Consider the following 23,842-nt stretch of genomic DNA (forward strand, 5'->3'; position numbering starts at 1 on the left):
CGCAATGTCGAAATTGGAAAGAAGCTACGAAGCTGACATAGTGACATTCTTTGTGACCGCAGAATCACGGTAAAGAATAAAGAGATGATTTACAAAACAGTAGGTAGACCAGCAATGATCGAATATTACCGAAACGAAAATGCTAGGCTGGAATGTGGGATAATAAGGACAGACAGAGTAAGAAGTGAGCGAGTAAGGGGAACAACCAAGGTTGTAGAGATATCTAAAAAAAAATCCAAGGAAGCAGACTTCTATGGCCATCTAATGGAAAGAAGAAACGACTATGTAGTGAGAAGAGTAGCGGTAAAAGGATGGGAAGAGAGGTAGAGAGAAATCAAGAAGGAAATAGATGAATATGGTAAAGAATGTCTTCAGAGGAAAATATCTAACGGGGAAATAATTCCAGGAGAGTGTTTTATGAAGAAGACGTCGTCTCGAAACGTCAAAAACGTCCCGACCTTGTGGGAAAAGACGGAGAGAAAGATGACATATGTAGTGAGTTAGGAAACAACACCAAAAACCTCGGGAAATGGAATCTCACACACAAACATAAAAAGAATTATAAAGTTACGTGGGTGAACAAATGGATTATTTCAGAGTTGTAGCCCCCTCGAAAATTTGTTCGAAATATTTTCTTTTCAGTTTAACGTTCCACGATTATGCCGTTAGGCTAAGGGAGATGAATCATCAAGACAAGTGATTGAGAATTAAAGAATCGGTGGAATGAGAATGTGGGAAGAAACGGGAGTACCGGAGAAAACCCACGGACACGATGTTGTTCACATATTCTTACTTGACCGAAGATCGAATCAGTGGTCCACGCACCAGAGGTAAGCGCTCTACTACTGAGCCACCGCGTCCCCTCAAAAAAATTGTTGGAATGACAAAATGAAAGGTTATAGCTCGAGAACGAAGAGTAAGATGAAGAACGGGTAAAAAAAAAAACAAAAAAAAAACGTAGTGCTTATTTTGATTCTAGATTCCGTTAATGTATCAGTGAATGAGGAACAGGATTGGCGACAGGATCAGCCACATATGGAAGACAGTTCGTGAGACCTTCCAGAATCGAAAAATGATAAAACAGAAATTGAAAACTGGCACACATTCCATATCCGATGCTACATCAATGGAATCTAGGCACAAACTAACTATTATATACTCTTATCCGAGCTTCATCCCCAACTTTTCGTTCTCAAGCTATAACCTTTATATGATCCTCTTTATACCTAAATGACCTCTTTGTATATACATCCATTATATATATATATATATATCGGCCATTCCACGTAAATATGAGCCTAAGGACAGAAAATTGTTTTAAATATATTTTGCTCGTTATTTATATAAAAATGACCTGAAAGGTTCAAAATTTACTATGCAGATCGATTTCTGGTTAAAACGTTTTAGTTTTTGTCTTTTTGAGAGATTGAAATTCTATGCTGTACGAAGCCAGTCGAAGGGAGAATTTACCAACAATATTGGACACCTCTAAGCAACACATGATAAGCATTTGATTCAGTTGCACTGCGATGTAGACAAGCACGTACACCTTAGGAACTGAAGCTCAGAAGTTTTAAAGCTGTTAGTATATTAAGTAGTCTACTATTTGACTACTTTTGGTACCAATGTAATTATGTAACGCCCGTTACAAAAAAGATATATTTTTTAATATATAACTTGTACTAAAAGTCAGAAGTAGTCTATCTTTTGCAAAAGTAAAAATGAGCACATGGACAATACAACAAAAAAATGAATATCATTATATTTATAATTTAATAGGCAAAAACTGCGTAACGGGTGTTACATTGCCAATGTAACGGGTGTTACACGTGAATTGTTAGCTTGGTTTAAAAGTAATATTTTGTGCACTTAGGCTAGCTCTAAGGCTCTAAATAGGGAATTTGAAGTTAGTAAAGTTATAGAGGGTCCTCTTCTGAAGACATAAATTATGGTAAGGATGAGCAGTGGGCGAAATTAAGGGACATTATACCGGAGGTGATGAAATGCACTCCAGAGAATACCTAGGTATAATATCTAGGAAATATCGTACGATGGGGAACAACCTCTCATTCCCCCGTTAAGTCGCATACTCAGGGTGGTGATTAAATAGCATAAAAGTGCCGTATTTTAATTGAGTACTCATTACATACCAGAAGTCTACTTCTTTATCAGAAGCCCAATACGCTGCTTTGGAAGTCTTCATTTAGCAAATCATTAGAGGCTGCAGTGCGACAGATTTTCATTAAGAATCCAGAAAAACCCTACACTACAATGATGTGTACGCAGACTCCGAATGAAGTTGTGATCAGCCCTTTGCGGAAAGATGTTTGTGTTGGAATGTTGTCTTGCTGGCAATGAAAGATGAAATAAGTAACAAAGATTGTCGTCAAGTTGGAATCCGTCAAGGATTTTTGGACGAAAATTGTGATATTAGAGTTATGTTCTTGAAATCTTGTGGCGAAAAGGAATTCGAACTACGGCGAAGTTTAGAAAGTATACTAGTGACGTGCCGTAAGGGGTTTTTAGCGGAGCGACGGCCCCGGGCGCCGAAGTAAGGGGGCAAAAAATTCGGTAGGAAAAGAAAAGGAAAGAAAAAAGGGAGAAAAATACTTCACATATCAGTACAAATTAGTATGCACTTAAATCAACTTGCTGTTTTAGGAATTGGTCCTATAATGTTACTCATGTTAGGAAAATGCATGTACATATATATAAAATGGAAGGAAAAAAGTAATAAAAATCCTCGAAATCAAGGAAAAGCAGGGTTTATTTTGGAAAAGTTTCTTATGGTTTGCCCCAATCATAGTGTCGCTTCGCGGCTGGTCTGTCGACCTGACTAATATGTACGGGGGCGCCATCGTATGCTCTCGCCCCGGGCGCTGATTTTCCCAGCACGGCACAATATAATTCATTTTCATGACGTGATTGGTAAACTGCCAAATCCGATTATGAAAATTAAAGAATAACAAAGTTGTATAGCAGTTTAGTTCCAGAGTTAATGTCACTGAAGCAAAAGAAAAATAGACTTTTGTTGATGATCAGTGTATCAACAGACCTACATATTTAATACTGAAACTTCCTACATTCTTCTGATTTATATGTTTATTATTTTGTGCTTTTATTTCCTACACTGTACTACATGTGTATTTTTTATCTATTAACATTGTAATATTTTGTTCTTTACATAATATGTTCATTAAAAGTGAAGTTGGTTTAAGTTCATTCGCACTGTGTAACACCCGTTACAATTTGTGTAACACCCGTTACGGTATTGAACATTTTTTTAAATAAAAGCCATTACACTTATGGAATTTTTGATTCTAATATTCACAACATCATACTTTCAGAAAAGTGCACACATAATTGGAAACAAATTCTGATCTGGACATTCGCAGAATTTGGCTTAACTTTGCATGCATCTGAAAGTGCATGTCCAATTGCTGTAACACCCGTTACGCCACATTTTTCACTCTCACTGAGTTGTGGTATCATGTATATGTAACAAATTAAGTGTTTACTAAAATACACAGACAAACGGTGATGTTTCGAGGCAGTTTGATATATCTTGACCCAGTAAGGACATTTCTATAACAATTTCTATTCGTCCAAATGTAACACCCGTTACGATGGAATGGCCGATATATATTTCCGAATAGATAGATAGATAATATAATTTGGGTCAAAACTGAATAACTTTTTTTTTTATTTATCGTTAGTTTCCATTGATATTTCACAGACTTAAAGACAAAGATGGGAGATTGTTTATATTTGTGTGTGGAATATAATCTTAGCTAGGTGTCAGCTATTATGGGCCTCACAGATACGGGCCATATGTAGCACATGATTCATGACAGGAGTCAAAATAATCGGAATCCATGATCTGTCGATTGATTCAACGCTTTAGACAATAGAGTTCAATGAGTCACTTACCACGAAGTAGAAGACCAAGGTCAGACCGTTCAAAGGATAACATCCTAGGAGTGTAAGAAGTGTTGACCCCTGTCTTGGATCATGTGCTACACAAGGCACGTATCTGTGAGGCTCATAATGGTGGAACCTACCCGAGATTGTATTCCACACATCAATGTAAACACTCCCATTCTTGATCTTTAAGTCTGTGAAATATCAATGGAAATTAATGATTTTTTTTTTTTTAAGTTTTCACAGTTATAACATCTTTGTGACTTTTGGCTAACCCTGTATATGTATAATGTTTCCATATAAGAATTCATTTCTCAAAGTTTTGGAAAGTCTTTTATGGTTATTTGAAATAAAAATAAATCAATATCAGTAGCGTAACTTACTCCCCGACAGACTACATGTTTCGCGAGGAGCGGGAAATGGAAACATTCGATGGTTACTGAAAAAATGTATTAGTGGAAGAGCCCGGATTATCATTTTTTGCTACTATCCAGCGAAAAAAAAGAAAAAAAAATACGGCAGTGGTCAAAATAATATTTAATGCTAAAGTTCTACACTTTTTTCTATTCTTTTAGTTTTGACCGATTTAGAATATTTTCTGTATCTTCATTTCGTCCCTCTATTGATTAATACTCACAGTAAGTTATTAGTCTGTTACTATCTTTGATTTTCTAATAGTGTATTCTGAAGTAAAGCAAAGATACTGTTTCTATACTTCAGGTCTCATAAATCATCTCCCATGCACATCTTACAATGTTTTATTAGGTCAAACCTTCATCAACTTGAAATCTTCAGGAATTACACATTCTTTCAGGACATTGCCCTTTCTAATTCATCAAGTCATACATTTTCTTAAAATCTATAAATAGTTAGTAAACCATGCCATCATAGTCATATTCTTCTGTAATATCTATCTAGTGTTGTCTAGTTCAAAAATAAAGTTAACTAAGTCGGCATGTACAAAGAAACTGAACATGTATTGTTGTATCGCTTAGCTCCCTTTTTTTACCAAGTGCTTGTGAAGTGTACCCTGAAAACCACTCACTCTTCGCTATCATTATGACGTCATTTCCGAATAATGTGGGCTTCAATAGGATTAACAGCTGACAACGAGATATAAAAAACAGGCTATTTCAACCACAAGTGAAACATAACACTACACTCGGAGCAACTGAGACCAACTTTGAAAAAAAAGAAGGAAATAAAGTGGGTTGGTAGAATGCCAGGCCAGCGCGAATTCATTTTCTAAGCAGAAGAACCAGAAAAGATGAGTTATCCATATTATTTCTCACGCTTTGGTATCAAGTAAAAGAACATGAAGAAAATCAATAATCATTCGAACAAAACTTACATTAACCAATCACCTTGAAGTTGCTTGAGAGCAATAATTAACCGTTTATTTTAAGTAAGTGGTTCCCAACCTCTTTTGACTGACGACACACTTTACTTAACGCCGAAGTGATTGTGACACACTTTTTGCATTTAATAATAATAATAATAATAATAATAATAATAATAATAATAATAATAATAATAATAATAATAATAATAATAATAATAATAATAATAATAATCTTTCTATTAAAATGCTGCAATAGCAATTAAAAGCGACTGAGCTCCAACCTATAACTTTGGCTTTCAAATCTTTCATTTACGGTTGTGTGTGATTTCACGTTTAACACAGACGAACATAACATTTTGAGTATGTGTACTTTAAATCCTGTACATCATTTTCATAAAGTTTATGTTTTAAAATTAGTGTTCAAAGCCTTTGTATTTTAATAAGCCTTCTCTAAAATCAATGCAGGTGAATTGTGCTCCCCTCTTCCGAGTTCTTTTAAACTATATGTTGTGGACGTTTATATGTTTGTGGTCAGTCCTTTCGACGATGAGGCTCTAGAAAGATGACGTTTTCACTGATCGATTGCAAATTTCATGTAGATTGTCCAGTTCCAATTGAATATTTAAAAAAAACATGTCCACTATTTCTTTATTACATTTTTACGGGTACATTAGAAGTGTTGAAATTAAAAAGAAACTAAAGCATCACATCCTACGCATTATACATTCCAACACCACATTCTTGTATATAGGGGTTGTATATGTCTCAGGCGTTTGTTTCATGGCCAAAAAATAATCGAAAAGGAAGGATAACCACTTCCCCAGTCTAAGACGAACCTTTATTTTTGGAGTGTTTTGCCCAATGAACACCATATATAACTGACATTATAATTAATTGTGTATGTATTTGCTTATTACATACTCTATGCAAGAAGAAAAAAAAAACACTGGTCATACATGAATTAGAAACTCCAATCGGAAGTAGGCTCAAATCTTGCAAACGGTGCGAGATATTGAGAAAAAAATAATCGAAAAAAGCCTCCCCTTTATGATACCTTGGCTTTTCTTAATCTTTCACTTGTGTCTGTAAAGGGACATGTACAGATGTTGTGAGAAATGAGAACGAGATTTATGCTCATATGCGAATGATGCGCTGTGTAGAAAGCGCAGGTTCAGCTAGTCTATGTTATAAAATTGAAAGATGTTTGTGGCTCTTAATCTCTTGAACCGCCCAACCGATCTCGATCAAATTTTCAACGTAGATGTGGTTCTGGCCAGGGAGTGTTTTTAGCTATTTACTTTGACGGCAGAACTTAGAGGAGGGTTGGAGGGGGACATAGAAAAATTAAATAAAACTTAATAACTCTTGAACCACCCGACCGATCTTGATCAAATTTTCAATGTAGGTGAGGTTTGGGACTGGGATGATTTTTATTATTTGACTTTGACGGAGCAACGTCGGGGAGGGGCGGAGAGGGAAATATACAAAAATCAATAAATATAAAAATAAAAATGACTGTGTGAATTAATAACTCTTGAACCACCCGATCGATCTAGATCATATTTTCAACATATATGAAGTTCAAACCTGAGATTTTTTTATCATTTCATTTTGACAGTAGATCTTAGGGGAGGGGGAGGGGAGGAGGGGAAATATGTCAAAATGAATAAAACTTAATAACTCTTGAACCACCCGACCGATCTCGATCAAACTCTCAACATAGATAAGGTTCGGGCCTGGGATGTTTTCTTCATTTCACTTTTACAGTGCAATGAAGGGGAGGGGGCAGGGAGATATATGTCAAAAAAGTAAAAATAAAAGTGACTATCTTTGTGACTTCATCACGCTTAAACCACCCAACCGACCTTTAAGAAAAATTCAACATAGATGTGGTACGGACCTGAAGTGGTTTTTATCGTATCATTTTAACTATAGAACTTAGGGGAGGGGATAAATCTATAAAATCTATAAAAATAAATGAAACTTAATAACTCTTGAGCCACCAGACCTATCATGATCAAACTTTCAAGATAGATAAGGTTCGAGCCTGGGATGTTTTCATCATTTTACTTTTACGGTACAACCTAGGGGAGGGAGAGGGGGAGATACATGTAAAAAGAATAAAAATAAAAGTGGCTGTCTTTGTGACTTCATCCAACTTTAATCACTTGACTGATCTTTAAAAAACTTTCAACATAGATGAGGTACGAACCTGAGGTGGATTTTATCATATCACTTTAACTGTATACCTTAGGGGAGGGGGAGGGAGTGAATAAATCTATAAAAATAAATGAAACTCAATAATTCTAGAGCCACCAGACCTATCTTGATCAAACTTTAATCATAGATAAGGTTCGGGCCTGGGATGTTTTCGTTATTCATTTTTACGGTGCAACCTAGGGGAGGGGGGAGGAGAGGGATTATATATATATATATATATATATATATATATATATATATATATATATTATATATATATATATAAAGAATAAAAAACAAAAGTGACCGTCTTTGTGACTTCAGCACGCTTAAACCCCCCGACCGATCTTTAAAAAAAAATCAATATGGATGAAGTTTGGACCTGGGGTGATTCTTACCATATCACTTTGACGGTAGACCTTAGGGGAAGGGGAGGAGAGAGGACAGATATATAAAAATATATAAAGCCCAATAACTCTTGAACCACCCAACCGATCTCAATCAAATTTTCAACATACATGAGTTTAGGGGCATGGATTACTTTAGGCTATTCACTTTGACGATGCAACGCAGGGGAGGGAGAGGGAGAGAAATTTAAAAATGATGAAAAATGACCATTATTAGTGTTGAATCCATAGTTTTCGGGGTCGATGAGAGAAACAGTGACACTTCTGATGCTGTTTTAATCCAAGTTCGGGTGTTATAGTTGGGGAGCTAGAGGGTACAACGTAGGGGAGGGGGATGAACATTTAAAAATGATCGAAAATGTCTAAATTAGTGCCGAATCCATAGATTTAGGAGTAGCTGAGACTAACGGTGACGATTCTTATGCCGTGTGCCGCAGCACGGACGTGGGGAGGGGACCTATATATAATAATGATTGAAAATGACCGATATTAGTGTCTAATCCATAGTTTTCGGGATCATTCAAATGAACTGTGACATTTCCGATCCAGTTTAAATACAAAATCAGCTCCGCTACTTGGGGGAAGGGGAGAAAGATATATATAAAAATGATCGAGAATGGCCACTATCAGTGTCGAATTAATAGTTTTCTTGGTCCCTTAGATGAACAGTGATACTTTCGACCCGTTTAAATTCAAATTCAAACCCGCAATTTGGGGGAGGGGAGGAAGAGATATTTAAAATCCACATTTTTGGGGTCGCTGAGATGAACGGTGACACTTCGTATGCTATGGCCGCAACATGGGGGAGGGGAACTAAATATATATATATATATATATATATATATATATATATATATATATATATATATATATATATATATATATATATATATATATATATATATATATATGGTCAAAAGTGACCGATATTAGTGTTGAATCTATAGTTCTTGCGGATGTGGGTGGGGGGCGCGGTGGCTCAGTGGTAGAGCGTTCACCTCTGGTGCTTGGGGTCCTGGGTTCAAACCCTGCTCCCGCCAAGTGAACTTTGTGGTGGACAAACACCGTGCTCGTGGGTTTTCTCGGGGTTCTCCCGTTTCCTCCCACTTTCTTCATTCCACCATTTCACTCATCTCTCTTCATCACCGTCTCCTTTAGCCTAACCGGCATAACCGTGGGACGTAAAACTTAAATATTTCATTTCATTTTTGCGGATGTGGAGGGGTGACATACATTAAAATGATCGAAAATTAGCAATATCAATGTGCATTTAAATTATATATATCAACCCAGAGAAGCGGGTGATATATGCTAGTAATAATAATAATAATAATAATAATAATAATAATAATAATAATAATAATAATAATAATAATAATAATAATAATAATAATAATAAATATATATATATAGGGTTTGGACAAAAGAAATCTAAAACGTTTGCAAAAGTGTGAAAATCATACCTAGAATGGTGCGGGGCCTCCTTTTGTGTCCAAAACAGCTTGAATCCGACGTGGAATGGACTATACAGCTCCTGAATCGTAGTGTATGGAATTTTGTACCATTGTTCCTCCGAAATATGCTCCAGTTCCGTAAGAGATGCTGGTGGAGGGTAATGAGACCGAACAAGCCTTTCTAACTCAGACCACAATGGCTCAATGATGTTCAGACCTGGTGATTGTGGGACCCAGGGGAGGTGTGATAGCTCCTGATCATGCTCCTCAAACCATGATTTCACCGTTTTTGCAGCGTGACAGGGTGCCAAATCATCTTGGTAGATGCCATCACCATCAAGGAACAATATTTAGGCCATTGGTAGAAGCTGGTCCCCCAAAATGGCCTCATACGCCTTAGCATTCATCATTCCATGCAGGGCTATGATGGGACCTGTAGAAAACCCCGATATCACTGCCCATACTGTAACAGAACCACCCTGATGCTTTACAGTTGGGAGCAGACAGTCTGTATCATAGTCCTGCGACGGCGTTCTCCAGATCCTAATGAAATTTATATGAGACTACCATGGCATTTCAAGTAAAAAAAAAATCATCAAACTCAGGGCATCTATGTTGAAGTTGTACATGAATATATACTGTATCTATCTATCTATATGGAGTTGAAAGCTTTTTTTTTTTTTTAAAAAAAAAAAGTAGGTTAACAAACTTGTTTCGTATATTAAACAGAACGAATACTGAATGAGCCAATAAATATACAAATTGGAGATCAGTTTTTAATTTAGGAGAGTAAAGACTAGTGGAGATGCAATTAACTTGAGTTGAAATGTTTCTAGACTAGTGGTTCCTAAACTGGGGGCGTAAGGAGTGAGCAAGGGGAACTCAAGGTACACCGACAAAGCAAACTACATTTGTACTTACAAATATTACAAATGTTGTAACAAACAGGTGTTACATTAAATAAAGTACAAACACAAAATAACTATTTTACTCTGGGCACCAAAGTAAAGAACATCTAACCTAGTAGGCATTTTCGAGGAAAAGTTGGCATACAGTATTTTCGCAAAGTTCAATGTCCACATAATACAAATCCACCATATGCCACCGAATTTAGGTCCCCATTGTTTTGTAAAATTCGCCAGAAAAATGTAGGCACTACACAATTTTTTGTGTATTGAGATTGACATGTACATTTCAGAATTATATGAAAGTCGCTAGATGGCAGGAAACTTAGAACTTAAAATCACTGCAACTAACATTACTTACAATTCTTTTTAACAATAAGGACGGATTATGATAGATATAAGATTAGAAATTTTGGCATATTTTTGGAACTGGGAGGCCAGAATATTTTGCTTAAACTTCATGATTTCTTGCTATATTTGTTTGTATTTTTTGATGATTTAGGTAGGTTCAGTTAGTTTAGATTAGGTTAGGATATTTGGATTTGGGGGTCAGAATTCATTGCTTAAAATTCGTACTTTCTTCCTATATTTTCTGTTTTTAATGGTTTAGGCTAGGTTTGGTTAGATTAGGTTAGTTTAGGTAGGGATGGTATCGAGACGAGACGAGACGAGACTTTGTACAGTCTCGGTCTCGTCTCGGTTGATAAATAGCGGTCTCGGTCTCGGTCTCGTCTCGAGTCAAAAATCGCCGTCTCGGTCTCGGTCTCGTCTCGGTCAATAGATGCTTGTCTCGATCTCGGTCTCGAGGACCAAATCTCGGTCTCGTCTCGAAAGTCTCGAAAGTCTCGAAATAAATAGTGCGAAATTAAAATTGTGAAAGTATTATTATCGTACAGACTGTCGTTTCCGCTTCTTATTTTTTGCTTTCATTCTTGACTATTATGGTATGCTGTACCTCTTCATACCTAATTTGCTAGCGCTAATGCTTTCCACGCGTGTGTTCCAGGTTCAATCATCTGTGGGCAGTGGCGGAGGTTGGACGTTAAAAGTGTGTGTGGGGGGCAAGACATGATCTGAATATTTGATATCAATGTTAGTTTTCCTGGTTACTTGTAACACTTTGACGAAAGGTTGTATAACTAATAGGATACTATATTTTTCAGTTAAAATACCGCTATAGTATTTCATATTTTATTAAGTAAATTGACAAGAGAAACGCAAGTAGACACTAGCCCTTTGTACTCTTAAACAACGAAGGTGTAAGAAGAGATTTGATTCCTAACTCATAAATATCTGTGTGGAAAATTGTGTGATCAGATTAGAGGCATATTTAATAAATTTGCAAAACAAATAAACAGAAAGGATAATATTAATCAAATAAACATAGTAATGAATAATGGGGCTTGTTTTGCAAAAGTTATATTGAAACTGGAAATTAATGAACAACTTATTTTTAATTCCACGCATGCTATTATATATGTTATTACTCTTAGAATGACAGTGAATACTACAAGCATATGCTACGACATTTCAAGAAATACTTTTGCACCTTCCCGAAACATGTTCGCTGCCATTAAGTACAGTTTTCACTTTCTTGGAATATATCAAAACTCAGCAATACTTAGTGACTCCACATTTCAGTTATACAAAATAATCCTAAAATCTGGAATTATGCTAAATTTAATAAATTGAATTGTATATACAAAACTGTATATGTACACCCCTAAACTCCTATATTATACTGCAAAATTAATATTCCTTACTGAGCTCCTTCGTGGCTAAGCGGTTAGCGTAAACGCCTTTGACGTGGGAAACCCGGGCTCGATTCCCCGGGGGAGCTCACGTGGTTCGGACTCCACGTTGATAATTAAGTCCACGTCTCACAAAACTTCGCTGCTGAACAGGATGTTAAACTAAAAAAAAAATCAAATCAAAATATTCCTTCCTTATTATTAGAAAGAACAAAATACATTTCAGGAACTGTCGATTTTTGTGCAATTAAAGAATAACTTGTGAAGGACTTCTTTTCTTGCAAAATGTTATCTCAATTAGTTCCAGAGCAGCTGACTAACATATCGAGCACTTGCAAGAAGAAATTAAAGTACAGTAGAGCGTCGATTATCCGAACGTCGGTCAACCGAACGACCGCTTAACCGAACTGTGTACTCGCTCGCACCTGTTACTCTCCCACCCTACCGCCCATCATCCCCCTCACTTCCAAACCAAGTTTCCCACAGTAGTCGCCGCACTGAGCCACCGCTGGCGAAACATTGCTTCTAATGGGGCCTTCATAAGGCGCTGCTGACCGGCCAAGCCGCCAGTCGCTGTGTTTCAACAATCAGCACACTTCTGTTGGTTTGGCACTGGCTGTAGAAGTACAGTCCAGTACAGTGCAGTACAGTACAGTACAGTTCGATTATCTGAACAAACCAGTTTTCCGAACACCCATGTCCCCCAATTACTTCGGATAATCGACGCTCTACTGTACGCTCTAATTGTGGCGCTCCAATAGGTTAATTTTTGGTCCATTTTTAGGGTGGCGAGCACCAACCGAGAGTAAGTGAAACTAAAGTAGTAAGTTACTAAGAGAGAAGGAAATCGGCGACTTCCAGTCGAGAGTACTGAACTAAAGGAGTAAATTACTACAGGAGTAAATTTTTCGTTTACTACTGTAGTAAATTTATTTACTCCAAAACTGGTGGAGAGCACCATCAAAGAGTACGCTACTACATTAGTAACTTAAGGAGTAAATAAGGCCAAAATTTACTCCTAAGCAGTAGTAGGAGTAAAGTTAGAGAGTAAGATGAGTTCTTTGGTTTCTATGTGTTAAATATCGAATTCTATGGATTACCTGGACTACGAAGAATATATGGTGATGGAGGAAGAAGTAGACATCCCAAGAATGAGAGTTTTAGCGGAGAGAAGAGATCTATTTGCAATGTATAGTGACATTGATTTCAAAGAGCGTTTTGGGTTGCTTACGGAATCGTTTGAGCGGCTGCTTGATATGTTGGAGCCGTTACTGCAGCATAATTCTGACAGGAACCGTGCTTTGTCTCCTAGGCTGCAACTTCTTTGTAGACTGCGAATCCTTCGCACTGGTACTTATCAAATCTTAGCAGGGGATCTCTTTAACATACATCGTAATTCTGTTGGAAGAGCTTTTAACAGTGTGATAGACAGTTCAATTGCCTTAAAGCCACTGTGTGTGTGTCCACGCCACCAGAACACACACACACACACACACACACACACACATATATATATATATATATATATATATATATATATATATATATATATATATATATATATATATAGTGGCGGATCCAAGGGGGAATCTATAGGGGCTATAGCCCCCTTTGACGCTCAGGTTTACACTGGATAAAATGGGCTTCAATCCTGATTTACACTGGATAAAACGGCAAACTATGGTTTAGCCCCTCCCTTGATCATATCCTGGATACGCCACTATATATATATATATATATATATATAGGGGTCATGGATTGTGTACCTATACCCATACTTTGTCCTTTTGGAGCACAAGCAGAACTATACAGAAATTGCAAGAATTTCTTTTGTATCAATACACAAATAATTTCTGATGCCAATATGAAGATTTTGAACGTGGTAAGCCATTGGTTGAGTTCCACGCATGATGCAGGCATTTGAGACAATAGTAGAATTCCTCCAGAATTGGAAAACGAACAATATAATGGGTTGTTTGTTGAAGATAGTGGATATGCTCTCTCCAAACATCTTATGACTCCTATGTTTCGACCTCAGACAGGAGCCGTAGGGCGCTACAATAAAGCCCATGTTGTTACAAGATGTGTAATAGAACGTACATTCGTTGTTTGGAAGAACCGTTTCCAAATTCTCACTAAAACAATGAGATATAAACAAAACATGTGTGGGAATATTATTGAGGATACTGCATTTCTGCACAACTTTGGAACAGAAGTAAGTGTGTTTCACCCTGATGCTGTGCAGTGTTTCTTTCAGAAAAAATGTCCCAGAGGGAACAATAGTATTCGAAGGGAATCATATTATTTTTACATGGTACTATTCTATTTATTATTATATTATTTTCATTTCCTCCCGGAGAAAACTCTTAGAGCTTCCGACGGGCAATCCCCCCCCCCCCAAACAAAAACATGTCGAGAAGAAACACTGGTGTTGTGGATGTGAATGGCATGAACCAATATGCATTTCAGCCAGAAGCAGATGCTGCAGAAAAATTATACCTAATTTGCTAGTAAAATAATACATTAGTATAAATACTTTTCTTTCTTAAATGAATAAATAAGGTACTGGATCGTCCTTACTGCAGTGAAATGTCACCCATGTTATTTATGTATAATTTTAGTTGTTTCTCTCTTTTTCTTTCTTTTCTTTCTGTCTTCCTTATTTTGCAATTAGGGAATTAAGATTTTCATTTTATTTCTTTCTTCAGTACACAGAGTTATACAATAAAGATGTTTTGATTATTACTAAGAAAAATAAGATGTCTACTTTTATAACTTCGCTGATACAAATAAATATTAGAATGTGGTAATTAGAAAAATTAAATGTACTGATGCTTAAACACAAATATTATGTCATGTGAAAAACAAGAACATATTAACCATTCGAAAATATATCAAGCAAACAGAATATGTTTCTTACATATAAAATATATTTACATTCATTTATAAAAACATAAATTTCTGGAGCACATTGCCTGAAGAATCGGAACTTGAAGTCTGCTCCATTTCGTTCTTGAATTCGTTCTTATTCATAACTTCCATTTTAAGGTTATAGTCTTTCACGATTTTTCTTTGTCTTTCAATTAACAACATTTTTGTATTATATTCCTCTCGCATTAAACGCTTTTTTAACGAATGAAGCTCGCCTGCTTTTTCCAACAACTTGCTGTTCTTCACTACAACCGCATGTTCTCTGCCTTTTTTCATGGGCGCATCTTCTGATAAGCTTCAGCTCCCAATAGGAAACGAAATGCACGTGCCAGCAGTGGGCAGAAATGGCTTACTTCTTTAGTAAAAAGGCGTTACTACTTTAGTTACAACTAAAGAAGTAAATAGAAATTGAGCTCTCCAACAGTTACTAAAATAGTATATTACTACGGAAGTAATTTACTAAAATAGTCCAGACTAAAGAAGTAAGGGTTACTACAAGAGTAATTTACACTAGTTTGGTGCTCGCCACCCTCAGTAGCAATTCCTGTAGCTTTCTTAATTCCATGGGAAGACAACCAATACGTACTCATGGAACGACAAATATTTTATGGCACCATTTTTATTCTATGAACCAATAATACATACAAAACTTTATATTTCCAAATGAAACTATATACATTAATGGGTAATTTCAAAAAAGTGAGGGGCAACTGCCCCCCTTTGCCCCCCTAATCGCCGCCCATGTCTGTTGGTATATCATATCTGGGATAAAACCCTAATAGTAACCCATATTTCACTTTCTAGCAATAGACTTTGTCTCAAATAGCCTCACTACTGCCTATACAATTAAACTCTATTAAATTAACTCGAGTACTATACAGTAGTTTATTTCCTTCCTTTGAATCAGAATTGATCAATACCTCCTAACGGATAACACAACACATAGCAGCTCGAAAGTATTAAATCGGACCGAAATTGAAATTTTACAATACCTCATTTATTGTCCAATACATTCTGCTTTGACTGTCCTTTTAAAAACAGAATATAACTTTCATGATCTTAACAAATAGGGTAAATTATTACTACAATATATTTTGTTTCTAATTGATCAAATGCTTTATTAGCGTTTCATATATACGTATTTAATTTACACTTTATAACACGGACTTCTTGAACCTTGTGGTGGGAGCTAAGACACCTACCTTTGTTATGTGTGGTCTTGGGTTGAAATCAACAAACAAGTTAGATTCAAAGTCCGATATTTCGCATAGTTCGCGTCTCAATTTAAGTACATTCTGTTTCTTATACGAGATCGTAAGGTCGTAATGCATTACTATGCATAGCCGTAACTAGGCAGGAGCAACTGAGGCAGTGTCCCGGGGTCCTCACCTATAAGAGCGTCGAAAAACCCAGTCAGGCTTACAAAATTTCTACTCTGAGAAATATGGAAAGGATAATACGTAAGAAATTGAAGAATTTAGTGCTATAATTTAAATAAATTGTCATGAATACTGCAGATCTATCTCTTTGTACGCTAGGGAAAATGTCGACCCTCGGTGGCGACGAAATCAGCTTTGGGGGCCCACAGAGTTATTGTTACTCATCTAAGTAGGACAAAACAATAATTTGTTTCCTTTTTCAAATATCTTGTTTTACTCTTCGTACTACTCTTCGCAGTAGTTTATGTGAAGTATATTTATTTATTTTTATTTAATTTAATTTATGTTTTGCTCTCATTTCAATGATGTCACGCAGAGACGTAAGCAGACTACAGCAGAGCCGTAAGCAGCACGCTTAACTACAATTCGCGTGGTTCCAAGTTCGATTCCCGGTGTGGGTACAGTTGAACGACTAAAGTGGTTCCACTATAATCAGTAGCTCCACGTCTCCTTTAGCCGCCCTAGCATAAACGTGGGACGTTAAACTAAAACAAGTTAACCCAAAAATCAACACAATGCGTATTACTAACTGTAAGTCTTTGAATGATTGCATATACACTGAAGAAAAAACCCAAGTCCAGATTTTGGGATAAAACGAGGATAATATGTTTTTTGTTGGGAACACTATGACAAGACAGTGGTGTCAGTCTTAATACTGGGTGAAACACCGTCATTTCTATGGCGACATAGTCAGTAAGTCAGAGTGATGCTTACTGTTCTCACAGGAGTAATTGATGCTCTCACTTACTGACGTACGTAGCCACATGAAATAAGGGTGTTGCACCCAGTATTACAATTGACGCCTGTGTATATATATATAAAACAACACCGACGATTGGGAGATGATTCCTGACACCAAGATAAGACAAAATGCTTCCTTTCGGAGTTACACGCTGCCAAAAACATGAAAAAAAAATGAATTTTAATGTTCCACAGCTCCAGTGGCGGAGCCAAGGGAAGGTCAGGGAGGCCAGGCCCCCTTGCTCAAAATCTTGGCCCCCTAGTGCCCCCCACACAGTGATATAGCTATAGGTTTACAAACGCTAAGTGAGTCGTAGCCACAAGTGAAACTACTACCAAAACATGTCTCCACAACAGAGTTATCAACTGCAGAATACCGTATGTTGCAATAGTCTGCGTTCCGAAATGAAATGAAATCAAGATTTACGTCCCACGGATATGCCAACTAGGCTAATGGTGACGGTGACGACGAGAGATGAATGAAATGGTGGAATGAAGAAAGTGAGAGGAAACGGGAGAACCCCAAGAAAACCCACGCACGCGGTGTTTGTCCACCACAAGGTTCACTTGACGCGAGCTGTGATCGGACCAAAGGTGGACGCTCTACCACTGAACCACTGCTCTGCGTTTCGAGTAAAATAGCTCTACTAGTTTATGTTCGTAGTACAGCAAGACCTAATTCACCGAAATCTGTGGGATGTATGCATTGATCTCACCACCTGAACTACCTTTTAACCCCTGTATCTTATTGACGTAGTTATCTCTTTTGTTTTCGACAAAAACCCCGAAAGAAAAGCAGAATCAGTCGGCATTCTCATTCGCTTCAATGCTGAAATTTATACTAAAATATGAGACACTTACTTACAAATAGCATACACTTTAGTAAACCATTACACATGCGTTGGACGAAAGAAGTGTTCGTACATTACCTATTACAATTCGTATAGTAAGTTGTTAATTCTCATTGACTATGGTGACATAGAACAAATGTATAGTAATCATTAAATAATTTGGTACTACTACTACTACTACTACTACTACTACTAACAATAATAATAATAATAATAATAATAATAATAATAATAATAATAATAATAATAATTATTATTATTATTATTAATATTATTATTATTATTATTATTATTATTATTATTATTATTATTATTATTATTATTATTATTATTATTATTATTACAGTTTATCTACATAATAATATAAATAACTATTAATATTATTATGCCGTATTAAAACAAATCTGGAACTTGTGATATTTATTCACTTCCATCATTCCATCAGGCAAACTGGTCTCATGTGTGCAAGAAGGAATGTTTCGAACTGGTAAAATTTGAGATGACTACTGCTATAACCTTGAGCTTCGCCTGTCCAATTCTATTATAGCAGTCAACCTCCGCCGTCACGTCTAAGTGGAGTAGTCACCTAACCCTTGCTCATGTTCGGCAGCAATCACGAGCACTAGGTTTACTCACAAAGGATGTTGCATGTTCTGCGAACAGCTTGTTGTTTACAGTTTCCATTCAACTTTCAGAAGTAATGTTCCACTGTATAAATATGATAAATAGATTTGTTTCCTAGTTCGCTTTGATTTTCTTAACGACTACTAAAAAATAAGTAGTTATCGTATTTCTGCTTTTTTTTAAAAAAAATAGTGCTTTTGGATAGGATAGGCCTAATGGATAGAATAAGATATGCATATTCAATGATTTTTAAATTATCAGTACATTTTAGCTTGTGATTGAACCTTACAAGTTTTGTGAGTATATGAATCAAGTTTTTCCATTCATTGAAGAAGCCCCCCTCAAAATTTTCGTGGTCCCTTCACTTACTGGCGTCTCTGGCATGTAATTTTTTTGGGGGGGACATAAAAATGCTATTTAAATGCTACTACCTAACCCAAGCTATGTACTACCTTTGATTCCATTTGTTACTTTCCCGGACCCCCTGAGAACTCCGAACTCGGTTATAATCGTTTCACAGCCTGAATATTATATTCCAAATACGGTCGTTAGTAAATAAATTAAATTAGAATAAAATATGGAATATTTTGTACTTCAAAATATTGGAGGGGACGCGTCCCCCTCGTTCCCCCCGCCAGAGACGCCCATGCCTTCACTGGCCCCCTTGAAAAACGTTCTAGCTATGCTACTGCATAGCTCCAATACTATGGAATCTACCGTAGTCGGGTCAAGACTTCAACTAAGAACTAGTATGTTTTCTATCCAAATATCCATGTATCAGTATCTTGCGGTACTTCTGCAACTGCTTTTACAGAGGTAGTTGGTGAGTACTTAAAATTATGTGCCCTTAGCCAAACTCCTTCTATGAAAATTGTTGTGTGAGTACCGCAGGATTCTGAAACATGTATTTTTGGATAGGTCACATAATAGTTCCTAAGTAAAGTCTTGATCCGACTACCGTAGATCCTATAGTATTGGAGCTAGGGACCATTAAAGTTCATTTTTTCATGTTTCCGGCAGCCTACAATTCCAAAAGTAAGCATTTGTGCACCCAGGTTGGTCTATACTTTTTGTCTTATCTTGGTGTCAGGAATCACCTCCCAAACGTTGTTGATATATATATCTAGACCGAGACCGAGACACGGTTTCCAATAGACATAAAAAATAATAATAAGTATGTATATAGATAGATAGATAGATAGATAGATAGATAGATAGATATAGATAGATAGAGAGAGACAGACAGACAGAGAAGGCTACATCAGCAGTGGATTTTGTTTCGGGAGAGGTTTGAGAAACGGGTAAGAAACATTTGTGCTATACGTGCAGTGCGAAAAATAGTCACAAATTTATTTCGGGAGGGGCTTGAGCCTGATAGGCACCCCCTAAATACAGGACTGTACATCAGTCAACCGTTCCCATATTATCTAACACTGCGACGAAAGAAATTTTGAGTGAAGACAATTTTAATTTTTATCAATATTCGAGACGAGACCGAGACTTTCGAGACTGACCTAAGTCTCGTCTCGATTTATAGAGGCCTGTCTCGGTCTCGGTCTCGTCTCGGTTATATAAAATCCGTCTCGGTCTCGTCTCGGTATATAAAAGCCCGTCTCGGTCTCGTCTCGGTATATAAAAGCCCGTCTCGGTCTCGGTCTCGTCTCGATAATTCGAGACGAGACCGAGACGAGACCGAGACTAGTCTCGGTCTCGGTACCATCCCTAAGTTTAGGTTACCCGTAGGTTAGGTTATGTTATGTTAGTACTTAATAATTACACTTACGTAACATCAACTCATTTCTCCTGTAAATATGGTGATTTTACCTGATTTTGGGCCCCCAGTTTCAAAATTATCCCGAAATTTTAGACCTAATAAAATAAACTTTTAAGTCCGCATTCTGTTAAAGATGTTTGTATCTAGTTAAGATAAATATAAAGTTTTGCAGGATAGTTTGTTGAACTTTCATGCCCATAATCTTCGTTTACCTTTCGTCATTAGAAGGCATATGCTAATAACAATAAGACGTATTATTGTGTTCTTAAGTTGTTTCTTTTCAAATGCGTAGGAAGGACTGGAATTCACGTAAACTATAGAAGTTAGTCTCTTACGGAAAACCATTCAAAAATTATTCTGAAAACTGATTAGAGGAAGATGGTGCACTCTTTTTGAATGGAGGCCAAGATATTTGACAAACCGTTTCCTAATGTTTTGCTTGAAACTTAAAGAATCTGGATTATATGTCAAGAATCGGAACTTCAAACGAGAATACAATCCAATATATAACCGTTATTATTACAACGGCTTGGAAATCCATTTCAAAGCAGAGATACGTAAGAATTAGATAATAATAATAATAATAATAATAAGAAGAAGAAGAAGAAGAAGAAGGAAAAACCCCAGAAACACAATTCAGTGGCACCGCAAAATACAAAACACATTCAGATCTTCATTTTCATAACACATTTCCAAACTGCGATCACGCACTTGTAAAGGTTACGAACGGTAGAAATTAAAATTTACGCTTTCAGAATATTAATGACCCTTATATTAATGAACATATTATTGCTATTTGTAAACTTAGGACCGATCTCATACAATTTTCAATCTGGAAATGTTATCTGTTCTAACACGATTTGTTTCCTCGGTGTCAATAGAGTGTATCGGGAAACTACTATACTTAATGAACCAGAAAATGTTTTAAAAATTCATCTCCTTGATTCTCACAACTTTGCAAGAACAAATCATTGTAATGATAGTCCTTACCTCCCCATGAGTAGAAAGCAGTCTACGAACGCTGTGCGCATTGTGTTGATCCGCTCCACCAGTGTTAATTGTAGAAACTGCCCTCATGGAGTCTCTTTCAGTCGTTGATGATGATGTTGTTGTTCCCTTCTCTCCTCTAAAAGCTAAAGAAGACAAGATGAGATTTCCTTCCATTTCGCCCCTCTGCCCACCGACGAGGAAGGATTGGATGGTGAGCCCCTCGCCAAGCTCTTTACAACAAGCAACAACAGACATGGGACAAGCTCCAGCTGGGAGAGGCATATCGTAATATAGAGGGCATTCCACTGTGAACAGTACTTATCAACTTTGGTACACTAGATTCTTCATCTTATAACAAGTATGAGGTTTAACCTACACCTAAACCATGACAAAATGTTTAAGTTAATGAAGTACGGCTGATTCCAAGTTTTAAGGAATAGTTTATTTCTTCTATTAGAGAGTTGCGAAACATCTGCAACGTTTTGGTATATATTCATAACTGAAACGTAATAAAAATAATGTCTAGTAATATTGGTTAATAAATTTAGTGACTCTGACCATAATTTAGAAATATATATTTTATCATTTTTATTCATCATGGAAATTCTTTTTAAAAAAAGGTTTTTCTTTTAGTATTACATCCAACGTCTATGCCATGTAGGGTAAAGGAGATAGATAATTCATGAAAGTGAATGCTTATGAAGTAATTGGTGGAATGAGAGTGTAGAAGGAAAGGGAAAACTCCAAAGAAGACCATGGTCATGATGTCTATATAATGGCCTGGAAATGAAACATGGACCTTTCGCGCCAGAGATGAGAGCTCTACCACTGAGCCACCGCGCCCCCTATTGGCACTCTGCGTACAGCTGCTAAGTAATTTTGCACTTGAAAGATTACACAATAATTGACCGGGTTCACAAGAGTCTACGATTATTATATAAACTCAGTTCTCTTACGCCTATAGTTAAACAGGGGAAACATCCTGTAAAATTCACGACAATGGGCGACCACGGAGATTTCGATTGTAATGTAAGAACCAACTTTCGTCTACACTGCTCGGTAAATTAGAGCAATATGTAATGATAATTTGATTATAAAGAATATAGAGTTTTTTTCTCGGTCCTGCACTACTCGTTGGCCACTTGTACTCATAATCACCTAGAGATTTTGTTGAGGTTAAAGTTTGCATTTTCAGTGAAATTTCTTAGCAAATTCAAAATAAAAATATTGTTGTTTCTAATCCATTTCTTCACTATTTTGACGTGTTGACGTGCCGTCAGTCGTGCTGATAAAATAATTCCTTATACTTGACTAGCTTCATGTAACTCTTCTCTTTGTGTTTGTATGAACAAATCCATCATTATGTCAACAAACATTGCTACAACACAATGTGCGTTAAATGAAGATTTAATGCACCAACATGGATTTTATGAACTATACGTATGTTATGCCAAGATTTTACACCGCAAATCTTAATTTTATACAGTTTTGCATGGCTCTGGAATTACATTACAGAATAAAGATAACGAATCCCTAAGGAAAAATATCTCAACAGAACATCGCAGATTGAACGATCTATTTTAGTGATAACTTTCATCTATTAAGTATGATGAAGAGGTTCATGACCACAAGAAGATCGTGGTGTTCACTTGGTCAATAAATTCTATCCACTAAAATTTACTCATCTAGTCGTCTAATTCATATAAAGCATTCTGATTGTTCGTATTCTTTGGTCAGGTTAAAAACTAAATTCTCTGGCATGAAACCTCTAAGAGGTAAAGCCAAGAAACCGACGATTGTAAGCGAAATAAAGCGTCGTTAGCACATGATGAGACTCATAGCCTGTATTGCTAGTGTTCCTAACCTGACTCCGGCACTTCAAATACGTGTAATTCCCTCACTTGTCCTCAACTCTGGCTGAACGGGAAACTAAGAACGCCAACTGATTTTGCCAAGTGATCGTTGGTCATCTATGCAAGTCCGCATTGCTTGAATTAGATATGTTATGTCGAGAATTCATAACCCGTCACATAAAACGTATCATAGTAAGTAAGTAATATTTTATAGTAGAGAATATTTAGTCACACAAATATGAACTATGAGTTAATGGAATAGATTTCAAGTTCGGATTATTCCTAATAATTTCTAAGTATTACAGATATTTTGGCTGTTGTGATTGTTTGTTTGGTGTCTATTTAATCTTCATCATTTCAGTGCTACAGTGTAACGGTAGAATAAGGAAATTTGATGAAAATAAAATTACGAAGCCGATTAAACAAATTATAAATAAATACAATTGAAAGTATGCAGAGAAAAAAGGCGTATGTGGCGTACATAAAAACGCAGGTTACATGCTTAAATCCTGTACTTTTAGGACTTAATGTACTATTATAGGTAACATTCTGCAGCAAACATATGACTGAAAATATATGTTTTATAATACTTTCCGTATAAATGTACTTCTATATCTATATCTACTTTTCGTACGAAAGAAAGAATTGTATATAAGCGGA

The 23,842-nt window shown here is 36.4% G+C and overlaps 1 protein-coding gene across 2 annotated transcripts in view; it reads right to left on the reverse strand.

Annotated features, from left to right (window-relative positions):
• LOC145675590 (glycine receptor subunit alpha-2-like) overlaps positions 1-21,548 on the reverse strand; it is a 133,891-nt gene extending 112,343 nt beyond the window's left edge. The window contains exon 1 of one of the 2 annotated variants that reach the window (XM_081746120.1): positions 21,330-21,546. In XM_081746120.1, the coding sequence (XP_081602246.1) occupies positions 21,330-21,370 (41 nt within the window). In that variant the 5' untranslated portion in view covers positions 21,371-21,546. Of the gene's footprint in view, positions 1-21,329 lie in introns of both variants that reach the window. The other variant, XM_081746129.1, reaches the window with a different exon arrangement.
• Positions 21,549-23,842: the final 2,294 nt, after the last annotated feature.

The sequence above is a fragment of the Thermobia domestica genome, chromosome 2, assembly GCF_964235325.1.
Source record: "Thermobia domestica chromosome 2, izTheDome1.hap1.1, whole genome shotgun sequence".
Lineage (NCBI taxonomy): Eukaryota > Metazoa > Arthropoda > Insecta > Zygentoma > Lepismatidae > Thermobia > Thermobia domestica.